Source organism: Leptonychotes weddellii, chromosome 1, assembly GCF_054177405.1.
Source record: "Leptonychotes weddellii isolate Sample4059 chromosome 1, ASM5417740v2, whole genome shotgun sequence".
NCBI classification, from domain to species: Eukaryota; Metazoa; Chordata; class Mammalia; order Carnivora; family Phocidae; genus Leptonychotes; species Leptonychotes weddellii.
Window position 1 is genome coordinate 18,515,383 of NC_138369.1, and position 17,161 is coordinate 18,532,543.

Sequence of the window (17,161 nt, forward strand, 5' to 3'; positions counted from 1 at the left end):
TTTATTCTTTGTAATTGTTAATAGAGTCACTAAGACAGACGCTAGGCCCTGGGCTAGGTGTTTTATATAGTTTACTTCATTTAGTCTTCTCTAATACCTTACTGAAGTGCTTTCGCCTCGGTCTTACAGATGAGGAAAGCAAGGCTCAGAGAGGTTTCACTTTTCTCAAAGTCACACAGCTAGTAAGTAAGGAATTCCTAGTAAGCTAGAAATTAAATTTTGAGCTATTTCTCTCTGGAGCCCAAGCTGCTTCTCTCATGAGTTGGAAGCTCCTTCCGTGTCAGGTGAGGGGGGCACTTCCTGTGGGACCCTGTCTACCCCGGCTGGGTCTGTGCTGATACATTCTGAGCTGCTGTATTCTTCATGTTTCTTTCCTCCAAATTAATTACCCAAAGCAAAGTGGAATAGTGGAATATGGAGGCTTCAGAGAAATTGGTTTCTTTTTCCTCTTAAAAGTGCTCGTGATGGGGCACCTGTGTGGTTCCACTGGTTGAGCGTACAACTCTTGATTTCGGCTCAGGTCATGATCTCAGGTCCATGAGATCGAGCCCCACATTGGGCTCCATGCTCAGCAGGGAGTCTGCTTGAAATTCTCTCTCTCCCTCTCTCTCTGCCCCTCCCCACTGGCTCGTGCTATCTATCTATCCATCCATCCATCCATCCTTTAAAAAAATGTGCTTGTGAACAAGTCTTGTGAACAAGTCCCATTCTAGTTCAAGTGGTCCTTTTGGATCCTTTTACTGGGGATGGATCTCTCTGAATCCCTGAGTGGCCCTTATAATATGCTCCTTCCCTTGTTCTCAACTAAATGTAATGGTCCACAGAGGGCACTTCGCACCCATCCTGCCCTCCAACAAGTAACCCCTCCTGGGAGGGAGAGGCTCCATCTCCTCTGTGTGCCTCTCATCAGCGGGTTTGCCTTTGACATGCATGGCCAGGGGGTGGCACTGGGCTGAAATTCTTAGAGGTTTTGCTTTGAGGACATCCCAACAGATGGGTTCGGTCCCAGCTTCTCCCCTGGCCCGGCGTGGCTTACCCTGCCGTCAGACCCCCTCAGCAGACAGCCAACTAACAGCCGTCACTCCGTCTCAGGCAGTTTTAACCAGGCCCTGAACACAACAGACGGCGTCGGCGCCTAAGTAGGACATGCTCTGGGGTCGCTGGTACCTTCAAATGTGTTTATTTTTTAATGGTTCTGCCACCCTCCAGAGTCAGACTTCGAGTACACATTTTTCTCATTTTTTCTTTAAAAACTGGAATCTGACAAGTCTAGCGTGAGGTTTCTTAAGTGACTTCTTAAGTAGCAGCATTTGAAGCCTGTCATGGAAGTTAGGCCGTCGGCTTGGCTCATTTGACTGAATGATGTAGTTCATTCAGAGAAAGTGGTAAGAGACGAGAGGGCCCATGTTTTTGAAGAATGCCTCTTAACACACGCTTTCTAAAAACCAGATTGAAACAAGAAATATGTAACTTTTAGCATGCAACCTGCATGGGAAATGTTCTGCTGGAAGCATAGAACGTCTTTGGTAGCCACAGAAACTAACTCTTCAAAGAGCGAGCAGCTTTTCTGGCCCCCGACAAGGAGATGCCGTGACAGGAGAGCGTACCTCATTCTCAGATGCCAGATACACTTTCTTCCTTTCCACGGAGGACTTTTTAAGACTTTACAGGACTCTGGCTGTCTTCATTTCTGTTTGTTTTTTAATGACAACGATGGGTACAGTTTTAGGTGATAGAGCGTTACATGGGCATTTGTCATCAGATACATCCAAGCAGAGCCTACAATCCATGTCTTTGAAGTGGTCGTTATTAACCTAAGACCTGAGTCTGTAGGGGCACCTGGGTGGCCCAGTCGGTTAAGTCTCTGACTTCTGATTTCTGCTCAGGTCATGATCTCAGGGTTGTGAGATCAAGCCCCACATCAGGCTCCACACTAGGCGTGGCGCCTGCGTAGGATTCTCACCCTCCCTCTCTTTCTCTAATAAAAAAATAGAAAGTAGAAAAATTAAAACAAAAAGACGTGAGTCTATAAAACTGTTTATTAAAATTTAGCCTGTTCCTGGGACGCCTGGGTGGCTCAGTCAGTTAAGTGTCTGCCTTCGGCTCAGGTCATGATCCCGGGGTCCTGGGATGGAGTCCCGTATCAGTCTCCCTGCTCAGTCGGGAGCCTGTTTCTCCCTCTGCTGCTCCCCCTACTTGTGCTCTCTCTCTGACAAATAAATAAAATCTTTAAAATAAATAAATAAAATTTAGCCTATTCTTACTAAGCAATGGCCAATATTTTTGATAAGGAATTGATATAAAAAGATAAGACAGACATGGCCCCTCCTCACAGAGCTTACAGTTTAGTGTGTAAAAGAAAATATTAGAAGAGTGCCTGGGTGGCTCAGTTGGTTAAGCGTCTGCCTTCGGCTCAGGTCGTGATCCCAGGGTCCTGGGATCTAGTCCCACATCAGGCTCCCTGCTCCGCGGGAAGGTGGCTTCTCCCTCTCCCACTTCCCCTGCTTGTGTTCCCTCTCTCACTGTGTCTCTCTCTGTCAAATAAATAAATAAAATCTTTAAAAAAAGAAAAGAAAATATTAGAGAACAATTGCAGTGCTGTGAACGGAATGCTACACCAGCGAGACTCTTACCCAGGAGACTCTAAGGACATTAGAGAAATGTGCTTGCAGGCTGACCAGCAGCGTGGGCGAGGATCAGGACGAGCAGCTGAGGCTAATTTAGGGAAGAGCACACGCACAGCTGTAAGATCTCTGTGTCTTGGAGAAAATGAGTGAACTTGAGGATGGTTGGAGTGTAGAGTTTTTGTGGTTTTTTTTTAAGATTTTATTTATTTATTTGACAGAGACACAGCGAGAGAGGGAACACAAGCAGGGGGAGTGGGAGAGGGAGAAGCAGGCTTCCCACCGAGCAAGGAGCCCGATGCGGGACTCGATCCCAGAACCCCAGGACCTGAGCAGAAGACAGACGCTTAACGACTGAGCCACCCAGGCGTCCCTGGAGTATAGAGTTTAAGGAGCAGGTGGTTAGAGAGGACCAGGAGAGAGAGAAGACCAGACTAATCCTGCGTTAGTGGGCTCCATCCCTGTCCCTCCTGCTCTTGTGTGGGGGTCACCGCCACATGTGCCCGGTCCCTGAGGTTTGGTGTGCACACGCCTGCTCATCTGTTGTTCGCAGCAGGTATATCCCTGTCATTAAAAGCTGGCGGGGAAAAAAGTTAGGAAATACCTACTTTGAAAATGGCTCATCTTCTCAAAAGATGGAAAGTCTTTTCTATTTAAAGCATTTTTCATAGACTTTTATGTCCATAAAGGCAGTCAAGGACGTGAAAAGGGGAACGTTGGTTTGAGGAAATCGCTTAAGACACCCAAACCTTTATGAACAGAAAAATTAGGACGCTCTGACTCCCTTTACAGAAAGATTCACCATGGGGAATATTTCAGTAATAAGTTCCCAAAGAACGGTCATAGTGTGGTTTGCTGGAAATGTGATTGTTAGATACTTTCTCTAGCCTCTTCTGTGTGTAAACAAAAGCCTTCCATTTTCTCTTGTCCCTCTTCCCAGCCCGTGGGGCCCTCGCTTCTTGGGGGTCAGTTCCTCACTTGCCATAGAAGACCGCTGTCCCAGATGAGCTCCCCTCCCCCACAGCCCTGTGTCATCTGCAAAGGAGCAGGTCACACGATGGGGTGCTACAGTCCCAAGACCCTCCGCTGGCATGCTGGCCACCTCCTCTCTTGCAAAGACAGCCTCCTGGGGCAAATCCTGGCCTTTTGTGGTTGAGGGAAACTGGAAAAAGCTAATGATTTTGATGAACTCTGAAGCCGAGCCAGTGTCACTCATTTAAAATGTTTTTTTTATTGTGAAATATCACAGGTTGTTGATTTCCTTCCTTCCTTCCTTCCTTCCTTCCTTTCTTTATAGAACACCTCATTTCCTTGAACAGAAACTGAACTTGCATGCTTTCCAAAAAATTAGATTTAAACATAAAAATATTTTTATTCTATTTCATTTCCTTTATGTCTACATAGGGGAAAGGATTTATGCCTAAGGAAGACTGGCCTCCACTGATCAAAACCAGTGGCTTACTTCTTTGGCTTCCCCAGACTGCCTTTTTATGAATGCTGCGTGTGTGTGTGTGTGTGTGTGTGTGTGTGTGTGAATTCCTGAGTCCTCTCTTTCCCTGGAAATCTGAGTCCTAGTGATTCTGTGGGCTTTACTCACTGAAGGTTTTTATGCTTGTTTGTCTTTGTTTTCTCTGGGTGTGCGCACGCACGTGCACACGTTTCAAAGCATTTGTCTACATTTTATTTGTGTGGGTCTGGTTAAAACAAATAGCATTACAAACCATGAAGGAACCCTATCTCTAAATCAACATGATTTCCAGTGGCCCATTTATTTTATGGGGCGTTGGAGAAATAACAAATTCCGGAGCAAATTGAGTGGCGGCCGTCCCGTGGGATCTGTACAGCCATTTGAACACGGTGGTTTTGCTTCAGGCTAAGTGCTTTCTCTGCCGTCGTGTCGACCGAGCCAGGGCTCCCGTGGCGCAGGATGTCAGGACCTGCAAATCCTGGCAGTGTCAGGGTCTGGGGAGCTCTCTGCAGTGTGGGGCATGTGCACAGGGACTCCCGGGGTTGCGGGGAGGCTGGCTGGCTCCAGGCAGAGTCTCTTCCTGGAGCAGAGCTTCCTGGGGAGTGAGGGACAGCGTGTGGGTGGGGGGAGTGTACTGTCATCTTGGCTAAGCCCGGAGTTGGGGCTCTGGACAAAAATCAGAATGCTGGGGGTAAATGGTGCATTCTGTCTTGACCCACCACTCCTGATCCTGACCAGTAAGTGTCCAGTACGTACATCTCCTGAGCCAGGAAGCAGAGGGATTGGGAATGAACGCTTGGTTTGGAGCCTGGTTGTCCTGTTTCCTGAGCATGTGATGCAGGGTCAGTAACACTACCTTGTTGAACTTCAACTTTGGCTTCTGTGAGATGGGAGGACAGTCCTTGTCCTCCTGCCTGTCCCGCATCAAGGGAGTGAGGAGCCTGGGGGCCAGTGCATGTAAAGATGCTTGGAGGACCCCAGATAGAAATCCCCATACATAAGAGGTTTGTTTCTGTTATTACTAGAAAGGGGCCGTGACCTGGATGGCTCTCTTGCAGGAAACTGAGGCAGCACCCCCAGCTGTGCAGGCGCAGATTCTGTTGGCACTGCTGTGGTTGGCAGGTGGGACCCGGCCGGGGTAGTCACGGGTTAGGACTGCTTAAGGCAGCAGTGGGTTCAGGCTCTGCCTGTCTCTGAGCCTTCCACTTACTCTCTTCTGTTTTCCTCTCCCCTCTGCGGGGCTGTGCTAGGGCCCGCATTGAGTGCCATGGGGGTGTGGCTGCGCCCTTGTTCTGTAGTCAGAATCCCCCCTGGCCATTGCTTCTGACTCCCTCAGCCCTTAGGCCTCTTGATGCCACCAGACGTCTTGGCTGGCAGGACTGAGAGAGGCACCAGGTTGCTGCCCCCGGAAGGGAGCAGAAAATGGGGAAGGGATCACTTCTCAGCAGTCAGGGGTCCGGCTTTCCTTTTGAGCCATAGAGGAGGCCAGGAGGCTTGAGCCACAGCCATGGCTGGACACAGTATGGGGCAGTGTGTTGCAAGTGCTGCCCTGAGTGAGATTGGGGGGGTGGTGTCGTGTGGGCCTGGGGAAGATACATCCCATGCTCCAGCTTCCCCACCTAGGTGCTAGTCCTCTGCCAAAGGTCCCCATCTCCACGGCCCCCGCTCCGGAAGCTGCTGCTTCCCATGGCTACCTGTTTCATCTTTGGTGCACTTGGACTATTAGAAGTTTCTGCCTTATATTGCACTGAAATCAGTCTTTTTTTTTTTTTTAAAGATTTATTTATTTATTTGAGAGAGCGAGAATGAGAGAGAGAGAGTACATGAGAGGGGGGAGGGTCAGAGGGAGAAGCAGGCTCCCTGCCGAGCAGGGAGCCCGATGCGGGACTCGATCCCGGGACTCCAGGATCATGACCTGAGCTGAAGGCAGTCGCCCAATCAACTGAGCCACCCAGGCGCCCGCACTGAAATCAGTCTTATTCTGCTTCCATCTGCTCCCTGGGGCCCGCAGGGGGTCCACTTCCTCTTTTCCATGGCAGCCTTCTGGAGACTAAGGACCAGGAATGTGGCTCTTCTGTGGTGTCTCTTATCTCCCCTCCTGTTTGGCCTTCCTCTGCCCCCTGCTCACCTGCCTTTCCTGAACACATGGGCGTGGAATGTTCACATGGCAGGGAAATGGAGGCATCATCTGGCCCTGGAGGAAGGTCCATGTTCATAGAGAAGATGACGCTGGGTGGGGCCAGAGCCAGGGGGCCTGCGTGAGGGGGGCAGAGGTCAAGGTGACCACAGTGTGGGGATGGCCGAGGGTCGGTAATGATAGCCCCCACAGGTGTTCTTCCAAACAGTCTACGAAAGTTGGGAATTTTATCAGAGCCATGTTACTTTTGAACCACATTTTTATTGGTGTTGAATCAACCCTGTCACCCGGTATTTACTGAATACCTTCTGGCTTCAGCACCATTTTCTCCCTATTTTGATCTCATCTTCACATAGAACGCCTATAAAACAAAGCTGGTAAGGACTCTCTCCTCTCTGACTTCTGGTGGTTCCCCATTGCCTACAGGGAAGGAATGCTAATTCTGAATTTGGGATTTAAGGCCCCTCCTGGACTGACTCTGAGCTGCTTCTTGGTCCTCATTCCTTTGTACTTCTACCCTCTTCTTTCTGTCTCTTGTGTCTATGTCGAGTTCCTTGGGAGGGTCGGTTTAGGAGCTAGGTGGGCTTGTCTGACCAAACTCTCTGAGCCTCTGCTTCCTCAGTTTGTGTGTAATGAGGGTGGTAGTGGTCCTTCCGTCACCCCTGATCCTCTGCAGTGAGGATGGGGGTAAGGCATTGGGCTGGGCTCTGTCAGGGATACCTCATTGAGGAGGCCAGCTGAGATCAGGTATACCCCCGTACATCTGTGTCTTGGTGTTCACCAAGTAGAGTGCCCTGGTGATTCAGAGGAGGGCAGAACTCTTCGTTGGGGGGCGGGAGTAGCCAGGGGTAGCCAGGAAAACCTGGGTCTTGATAGGTAAGCTAAAATTCAAAGATGGGAGAAGGCTACTCAGTTGGATGGAGTTCCGTGGACAGAGGCTCTGAGGGTTGAGGAATTGAAAAGAGCATAGCCAGAATACAGGTGTTTTTTGTTTTGTTTTTTTTTTAAGATTTTATTTATTTGACAGAGAGACACACGGTGAGAGAGGGAACACAGCACTCGGAGAGGGAGAGGGAGAAGCAGGCTTCTCGCTGAGCAGGGAGCCTGGATGCGGGGCTCGATCCCAGGACCCTGGGATCATGACCTGAGCTGAAGGCAGATACTTAATGACTGAGCCACCCAGGCGCCCCACAAGGTGTTTGTTTTAAGGGAAGGAAATGGAGCTGGGATAACCTGTGGGAGAAGGCTAGAAGGCCCTGAGTGCCGGGCTGAGAGGTGTTTGACCCTGGAGTGTTGAGGGCAGCAGTGAGGAGCCCTGAGGCTTTCTGAGCAGAACAACATCAGGATGAAGCTGAGATCTGCAGTGGTGGCCTGAAGTCGAGGGGGCAGCGAACCCTCATGAAACACTCTGGCTACAATTCCTCCAGCTGCCTCAGTGGGTGAGGTGTGTGCAGACTGGCCAGTGTAGATGCTTGGTGGTCGTGATATCCAGCTGACAGGGAGATTCCTCACTGAGAAATTGCTCCTTACAAAGGACATAGACCTGGAGGGAAGATTCTCTAGCAACCTGGAGACAGAAAATCCACCCCATGAGGCCTGTAAATGATAAGGGGAAAGGGCAGGCTGATGGTGAAAGCTGCTCCAAATGGTATGTCTGGGCTAAGACACACTCATTTCATGCTTCTGGGAGATCCCGGGAATCACAGGCTTTCTATCTTGATGCATTCTGGCCTCTTAAGGAGTAGGGCTCATTTTGTGTGCTTTGTACCCAGACTTTCCCACATGCCTACTTGAAGGGGGGCATCATGGGAGAGACAGAGATGTGGAAAGGAAAACATAAGAGATAAACAACATTGTCCATTCCTAGGAAGAGTCTACAATCTAGCTGGTAAGCGGAAATGCATATATGACATAAATTTGCATTTGGTTACTCTGGTTACATTTTTCCAAACACTTGAAAATTTTTTCTCTTTGGAAGTAATTTCCAACTACAGAAATGTTACAAGAATAAGAATAACATAGTGAACAATCCATGTACCTTTCATCTGAATTCTCTTATTAATATTTTATCTCATTTGTTTTTGCTTTTTTTTGTTTTTTGCACTTTTAAAAAATTTAAGTATAGTTGACACACAGTATTACATTAGTTTTAGGTGTACAACATAATGTTTTGACAAGTTTAGACATTATGCTGTGCTCACCCCAAGCGTTGTTACCATCTGTCACCATACAGAGCTATCACAGTATCATTGACTCTCTTCCCTGTGCTTTGTATTCCCTTGTATTGTATTCCCATGACTTACTCATCTATAACTGGAAACCTGTATCTCCCACTCCCCTTCGCCCATGTTGCCCAAGCCCCTTCTCCTCTCCTCTGGCAACTATCAGTTCATTTGTTTTTTCATTTATCTGTCTATAAGAAGTATGGACTGATTTTTTTTTAAATTATAATTTATTCCTATTTTTCATTATTTTGGGGCTCAAGCTATCCTAGATTTAGCCAGTGTGAGATACTTCTCTGGCTCTTGTGACCTATGGCATGCCCTTATCATGTTTTTGTTTTGTTTTTAATTTTTATTTATTTGTTTTGGGCACTTCCTTACTTGTTTCATCCTGTACCTACTCTACCCTAGCCCTGGAATCAGCCATTTTACCAAAGATTCCTGGTTCCTTTTCATGGAAATGGTGTTAGAGAACAAAGTCTGGGTGCTAGGTGTGCTCATAATTACTGGGGTGTCTTTGCTTCCATATCCTTTCAACAGAGCTAGGAAATATATGCATTTATATATACATATACATATGCATACACATACTTATATGTATACATATACATATGTATACATAGATCTTCTAGAAATCATGAATTCACACCAACACCTCCAATTCCAGTCTATTCCCAGAGGATTCTTTCTGGTCTTCCTTTCTTTCATGTTTCTATGTCCCTCCTTCTCCAATGAGAACCCTAACTCCCAGCAACATGGACACATTTGCTCATTCATTAAGTCCTGTAATATGCCTGGAATGATTTCAGCATTGTTTTGTCCATAGCACTACCAAACACGAAACTCCCAGGAAGAGTTTAGCATTTATTTGCTGTTCTTCCCTCACTCGGTCCTATCCAAGGCTGAGAGCCTACAGTCAAGAGATCCTAAGCTACCTGAGAGCTGGTTTTGTCTTTCTCTTCAGTATAGCTGTGCATTCGTTTGAAATACAATTAGATTCATTTGTCTCAATTTACTTCCAGTTTAGGGGTATTTTCCCTCCATCCCATCCTGTTGATTTAATTAAAAATTGTAATTTGTAGAACATTAACATGGTCCCAGAAGTCAAAACTATAGAGAAAGGTATACTTAACAGTGTCCCTCCTGTTTTGCCCTCCCTTTCCATTTGTCCCCATTCTGCATTTTCTGCTTTGTCCTTTGGATACACCCTGAAGTGTAATATGCGTATTTTCTTATTTCCGCTTTTTTCATACATAAAGGGTAAAATACCATGTACCTTTTTGTCGAAGCCTTTCTTATATCTTTTTTCTTTTGATTGAATGCACCATAAATAGAATTCTGATCTGGAATAAGTAGGCTTCTGTCACATGTTGAGTTGTTAGATTTATTATAGTCATTTGTAAAAAGTCAGATAGTTTCTACCAATAGCTGTTTTAAATTTACTTTTGTAGTAGTGACTGCTATTGAGTCCCTTAGTAACAGGCTTCAAAAGTGAGTTCTCATGCAAAATGGAGAACTATTTTTTTCTTCATCCACTGAGGTTGATGGAAGATTCAGTGGACTCGGATGGGATTTTTCTGGAGTGGAAGATTTATCAAGATGGGAATGGGTTATTCCCAATGGAGCAGAGAGTGGTATAGGATTGATGAGGCACTGGCTGGCTCGTGGAGTTCACTCTGAGCCTAGGATCCCATGTGTCCTGTGTTTCTCTCAGTTCTGCTGGGATCATGTAGCTTAGAGCCCACTTAGAGCTGTTTGCAATTTTCCTCCCTTTGGTATTGGAGAAAGCTCCTCCCATGGCCTTTTTCATGCCCAGATTCAACAGCTAAATATTCTATCTTTCAACTTCACATTTGTCCAATGCTTTGTGAATCCCACAGTATTGTCTTAATCTCTGTGAAACAGTAGAACAGGTCTTATGTCTGTTTTGCAGCTGAGGAAACTGAAGCTCAGAAGAAGACTAGTGACAGAGCTGGGACTAGAATCTGGGTCTTCCGCCTGAGAGTCCAGTGTGGTCTTGGTCCATCACAAGGACCCCCTCTGCTGGCCCCTTTTCCTCCTATCTCAGAGCCGACAGGAGGAGATTTATGCTTGCAAATCTCTGTTCTGTCCAAATCAGCAAAGTCACATGCCTGCTGAGTATTAGGCCATTCAGAAACTACCTAAAATCAGTTCTGAGGGTTTACATGAACAATTTTGTTACCTGAACTTGTGTAATAGTGACTGTTATTTAAAACAAATGAGCCATAAACCAGGCAGTGGTTTTTGTTCTCAGAAATTTTACTCATAGTAGGATTTTACCTATATGCATGTGTTATTGTGTCTCGGCAACCAAGAATGTACAACAGTGATATAGATTGTTAGAGTTCTCTCTCTCTTTTTTTTTTTTTGTATTTCTAATGCAAAAACAAAACAAAACAAAACTCATACAATACATTAAAGCAAAATCCTCTTTTGTAAAGCCCTTAAGTTTTTCAGGTAACTCTCTTACTATTTTTGTAATCTTTTTTTTTTTTTTTTTTTAAGATTTATTTGACAGAGAGACAGCGAGAGAGGGAACACAGGCAGGAGGAGTGGGAGAGGGAGAAGCAGGCTTCCCGCCAAGCAGGGAGCCCAATGCAGGGCTTGATCCCAGGACCCTGGGATCATGACCTGAGCCGAAGGCAGACGCTTAACGACTGAGCCACCCAGGCGCCCTTGTAATCTTTTTTAAGAACTCAGATGAGACATGAATCTAGGAATAAGAATACCCTGTTTTTATTATAACAATGTAAATTTCGTACTCCAAGTTCAGAATCAAAACACAGGTATTTGGGCTTAGATACTTCTGGCAAACAATAGAAATGAGGCCCACATAGTTGCTCTTTACGATGTATTTAAGAAAACAGATGGCATGATGCGTTTTCCTGTTGACAAGTGAACCTCCAGGACCTCCACTTCATCCTTCAGGGATGTCATGATGGATTGGGTGTGACTTTTTCAAAATTTAAATTAATTTGGTGAACCTACCCAGAACAGAGTTATGCGTGTCCTGTATCTTGGGATGCCTGGCAGGCCTAGCAGCCCCACATCATCCTGAGGGCACGGTTTGCCTGAGCAGCAAGACCCTGCCTGTGATGGCCCTTCCTACATGAGACAGGAAGGGATTCTCCCTTGGAGGAAAGGGCCCTGGGTGAGGAGTGCAGAAAACATCTCTGAGTCTTAATCAGCTTTTGTTCACCCTGCAAACCCCCTGAAGTCAGCTCCTCTGCAGGCCGGGCTCCCCATCCTTCCCAGAGTGGGCAGGTGGGGATGGATCAGCCCTCACACAGCCAAGGACAGCTTCTGGGGCATCCAAAATGGGGTGATTGAGGAGCAATGAGTGTCGTCCTTTTTCACTAGGCAGAGGGTGGCACTTTGGTGAGGATTCTGGTTTCTTATCTGAAACATCAGCATCCCTGGGCTTTCAAGTTCAGTCCTTCAACAGCCCAGAGTGGAGAGGGAGAGGGAAGAGAGAGAAGAGGGGTTGGCTTTATGTAAGCAGATAATTTCCCCCTTTGTCTGCTGGGTTAGTTGGGTTGAGTTGGGTCGGGTTGGGTTGAGTTGGGTCGGGTTGGGTTGAGTTGGGTCGGGTTGGGTTGAGTTGGGTTGGGTTGGGTTGGGTTGAAAAGGTCCCTGATAGGGAGATGTGCCAGGTTTGGGCTGGAAGGAAGGCAGAAGGAAGGCAGATGTAACCTCCATCAGAATCCAGGGCTGTGTGTGCAGAAGCTGTGCTGCCTATGATCTCATCTGCTTCCTTAGCAGCTTTTTAATAGTACTTAGGAAATCCATAACTCATGTAACTTGGCTCCTATAGCCATTCCTGGTTGGAAATACAGATGGTTCCTTGGATGTGAAAATTGGGTAATCATCCACCTGACTCCCAGGCTTGCCTGAGCAAATGTAGGATTCTGTATGTACATGTAGATGGAGGATTGCAGACACGAAAGATGGAGTAAACAACAAGCAGTTGGGAATGTGTACACGTCTGCCAAAGCCTTTCCAGGACAGGTGTTCCCATAAATGGGCAACAAATCGTACTGCCTCTTCATCTCCTACGGGGAAGACTTTTGGGGGAAGATCATGGCAAGAAAGCGAGGGTTACGGATGACAATAGTGCTTCACCGGTGCCCTGTTTCCTGTGTGGGAAGGGAGAATGGGGCTGTGAGGTGGGTCTGCCCCGACCCTGTCCACTGCTCTGGCTGGAACCTGCAGGTACTGCTAGGGGATCCTGCTCCCCCTTCCTGGCTCAGTTTGGACGCGAGGGTCAGGACTGCTGTGTTTGGCTGAAGGTATTGAAGAAGCCCTAAACTTGGTGTGTGCGCTCTCTGGCCAAAGCGTAGCCCTCCCGGGTCCCTGCTCTTTGACGTGTGATGCGAGCTATCCGAGGAGGCTCTGAGGGAGGTGGGACATCTCTGAGTTCAGGCTACTGGGGTGGGGGGGGGGCGGCGGGCAGTGGGGGTCAGGAGGCCTGCCACGACAGCACGTGGCATTTGGGGCCTGGACTCCTTGGGATCTCGGGATTGTTCGTTTCCTAAGAGACAGCGCATGTGTGTTGGTGTGGTCTCTGCAGCTCTGACACCCACAGTCTTGCTTAGGAAGACACTGTCCTATGTCCTGTCCCCGTGTGTGGCCTCTCTTTCTGTGCTCACGTGGCTGTACTCAGTGCTGTGTGTCCTGCCACAAGACTGTTGTGCGGCAGGGCAGATGGCTCGTGGTCCGGGTCCCCGAGGGCGTCCTCACGTGTGCGTGTTCTCTCTGCCGCCCTCAGAGAATTCTCAAAGGAAAGAGAGAAGGCTAAAGCCCGGGGAGATTTCCAGAAGCTCCGGGAGAAGCAGCAGCTGGAGGAGGATCTAAAGGGCTACCTGGATTGGATCACCCAAGCAGAAGACATTGATCCTGAGAACGAGGAAGAAGGAGGAGAGGAAAGCAAACGAAACAGTATGTAGCACCTTCCTACTCCTGACCAGACAGAGCTCGGGGGTGATTCAGGCGCCCGCCGGGCGGAGACGTTTCAACCCCCTGACCCGGCCTGTGAGGTGGGCGGCCTCCTCTCAGCTGCCCGGTTCCTTCTGCCCGCCCCTCAGAGAGGACAGGTGCAGTTACACTGACTCTGAGATTCCGCCCGAGGCTTGGGTTTTAGATTTGTGCCTGGTCACAGGGTCAGCCACACTCGCTCGTTGGGAATTCGGGGAGCCCCTTCTGTGGGGGCACCAGCCATGGTAGGACGCATGGTGACCCTATGGCACGGGAGCTGCGGCTTCTTCCCTGAGGAGCGAGTCGTGTTACTGGACGAGAACTTGAAGAGCAGGGTCCGTCTCCATCCTCGTGCCCCCTGGAATGGCTCCCACCTGTGCTCCACATGCAAAGCCAGATGCTTAGCCCGTCAGGAGCTGGGAAGAAACCAGTTCAGCAGTCTGGGCAGGGCGAGGAGGCATGTCAGTCGGCATGGCTCCTTGGAGCCCACTCCCCTAGTAGCCCACTGTGGCACCAGACCCCTCGGGCACTGTCTGCAGCAGGAAAGCCCGATGCCCAGCGACCCCTGGCGTTCATTACCGTCGTCAACCAAGGTGTGTCTTTTGCCACCTACTTTCCCCTATAGATGTGCTCTTACTCTTTCCGGGTCATCTGTGCCTCAGGTAAAAGCAGAAATTGAAATTCAACAGTAGATTTGACTGAGATGCTTGTGGTTTGTTTCAAATCTAGAGTAGCTGATAGTAAGGACCGAGAACCTATCTCAAATGCACTTGTCCCTTGAGAGGCCCGGGGAACGAAGGTGGGTCCCACCTCATGGAAGATGGGTGAGCAAGCTCTCCTTGGGCAGGGTCCCTAGGACGTCATGCAGTCACTCCTTCATTCAGCAAGGCGGGTACTGGTTGCTGGGGGCGCTTCTGGATGCATCCCGAGGCCTATGCATCCCGAGATGCAGCCCAAGGGGACAGAGACGCAGGTCGTGAGGAGTGGCAAGCTGTATGTCTGGTGCTGAGAAGGTGAGGGCTGACTGCAGGGTTCCAGCAGGGAGCTGTGGGGCATTGGCCTCGAGCCTGGAAGGATGGAGGGGTCTGAGGTCGGTCAGTGTCAGGAGAAACATCCCGAGCCACGGCAGAGGTGTGAGGAGCGCACAGGGGTGGTTCATTCCTTAGGCTGGTTGGGGGAGATGGGTGGGGGGCTGGGTGGGTGAGGCCAGTTGGTGCCTCCTCTGTAGGCAGCTGATCATGCAAGTGAAGGCTGAGTGGCCCATGGTTGACTAAGATGGCCTTTTGGTTGCTTCTAGCTGGGGACTCTGGGTCTGTGCTTCCATCGGGAGTGTGGGTTTCCTATTCTCACAGCTGTAAATGATGGACTCAGTCCTGTGTGCTCCTGGGGGGCCAGCAGGGTGCAGACTCCTCCTCTCCCCTCCCTTCTGCTTCTCAGTGTCACTGGTGCTGCTCCCTCGAGAAAGAGACTGGGGACTCAGTGCCTGGGCATCAGGAAGCTGCCGGAGGATTTCTAGAGCTGCCTTTGTGTGCTGACTCTGAGATTGGAGTTCATACGGTGCTATTCCTTCCAGTCCCAAACGTGGTGATGTCCTCTGGGTCACTGGGTGTAAGAAGGGTGTCTGTGTCTTCAGGGCATTTGAATCTGAATCCCCATGGTCTTCTTGCAGCTCCCGCGCCTACCATATGGCCTGCAACAGGCTGTACTTGGAGCAGGGGGGATCGTTTCCAGACTGCAGCTTCCATGCTGACCTGGGGGGGGCGGGGGGTCTGCCAGCCATGTCCTCCCTCTCCTAATGTAGCATGTCGTGTGTCAGCCAGAGCACGGCCCCTTCCTTTGCCAGTTGAGATGTGTCTGACGGGGAGCTGGGTGAGCCTTTCAGGCGGTGTCTTTTCATCTCTTCATTGGCCCGGCTTTGGCGATCAGGTCCCCATCCGTGCTGCTAGAATCAGCTGTGGTGAGACTGCTTGTGGCCTGTGGTTTGAGGGGCGGGCATTTTCACTGGACTCGAAGCAATGTCTTCTGAGAGTCCTGAGAGCTCTCGCTCACTTTGTCTTAGCCCAGTACTTCCTGTGCCCTGCCACCATGTGTATAGGACCTAGCCACATGATGACAAAAATCTGTGCCTCTGCCTTTGGAAACCTAGCTGTGGAGGGAAGATGGAGAAGCGGGGCCTTAGCGTAAGATGGGGACAAGCTGGCCCCGTGATCAGGGGCCAGCAGTCTGCTATGGGAGCCCCGAAGGGCACAGCGAAGCAACCTGGGGCGGTGGGGTGGGGTGGGGGATGCAAGGGGGAGGCTCCCTAGAGGAGGTGGTATTCCTGCTGAGCTCCAAGGAGTAGCAGCCTGTGGTTTCAAAATATATGGGGGAGAGGGGAGTATTTCTTAGGCTGGGGAAAGGGCACGAACGAGGGACAGAAAGTTATAAGTGTTCCAAGCCCTGCAGTGCATTGCTTAGTAGTATAATCAAGGCAAGAAATAACAGCCCTTTAAAAGTTGTAGATCCTCAGAATTCGCTTTGTCACCAGGACTCCTCACCCGGTAAAGCCGCGCCGAGTCTGGAACGGCAGCTCTGTGGTTTCTGCTGTGCACAGTACTGTGTGGCTCAGCCTGGGGGACCAGCTTGACATTCTTTCCAGAAGAGCGCATGCTTCTGTGGGGTACTCTTGTCCTTTATCAGGCTCATTTTGCCAGATGCTGAGTTTTCCTGTGGAGTGAGGCTCTGATTTCCCGAGTCACCGGATTCCTGGAGCATCAGTGATTTGGGTCTGAAAGACAGACCTAGATCCCAGGCTGTGGGAACCATGTAGGGATTTAACTGACTTAAGACGAGAGCCCCAGATCTCCTCCCAACGAGGAAGCGGGCCTCCCTGAATATATTCCCGGCAGCCCAGACCTTCTGGCCAAGGAGAGCTGCTGGGGTTTGCCTGGGACATCCTGTGGTTGCCGGCTATTTTCTTCCTGTCACAGCAAGAAACCCCGGGGCGGGGGGAGGGTTTCCACAAGGCCTCCATCGTCCCCCACCCTAGCTGACAGCGGTTGATGTACCACCTGCACATGTTGCAAGCAGTGCGGCGTGGGCGTGGCCATTGCCAGTGTGCTCCCTGAGTGTGTGAGATCCAGGCCTGCACACTTAACACTGCAGCCCTGCTCCTATATGTTCTCGGGGAGAGGGGATGGGGCACTCCCTAGGCATCCTGGCTTTATCTGTACTGCCCTTTTCAGCTGGGTCCTGGATGGGATTGGGGCAGGTTCCTTCCAGACATGGGGGAGTTAAGTGACAGTGTGGCAGGAAGCCTTGCTATAGCCAAGTCTCAGCCTGTGCAAGCAAAGGTGGGAGGCCTCAGGAGCCGTGAATAGCAGGTGTCATGAGCCTTTGGAAGTAGCGGCTAGACAGCATGTTGGTGCCCCTTCTCTGGAATTGGCTGCCATTGAGTTTTGTGACTCGGAATTTGGACTTGATTGATAGGCACACTACCCAATGTCTCCGAGCCCCTGTTTCCCTGTCTTCAAGAAGGGGATAAATATTTGCCCATGGGGTTGTCGTGAGGATTAAAGTTTGATAACTGGCAGGAGTCACTGTAACCGTAGGAGTACTGACTACTGTAAAACTTGACCTAAAGAGAATAATTCTTGCAGAGCCTACTGGACCTCTAACCAACCTCAGGCTAAGGACCCCTTTTAGGACCATGTCCCTATACTCTCCTGTTCAGAGA

The 17,161-nt window shown here is 49.4% G+C and overlaps 1 protein-coding gene across 1 annotated transcript in view; it reads left to right on the plus strand.

The window, feature by feature from the left end:
* CACNA1D (calcium voltage-gated channel subunit alpha1 D) overlaps positions 1 to 17,161 on the plus strand; it is a 291,430-nt gene that overhangs the window by 175,978 nt on the left and 98,291 nt on the right. Inside the window, exon 9 of the mRNA XM_081805721.1 lies at positions 13,241 to 13,410. Within this exon, the coding sequence (XP_081661847.1) occupies positions 13,241 to 13,410 (170 nt within the window). The remainder of the gene's footprint in view (positions 1 to 13,240; positions 13,411 to 17,161) is intronic.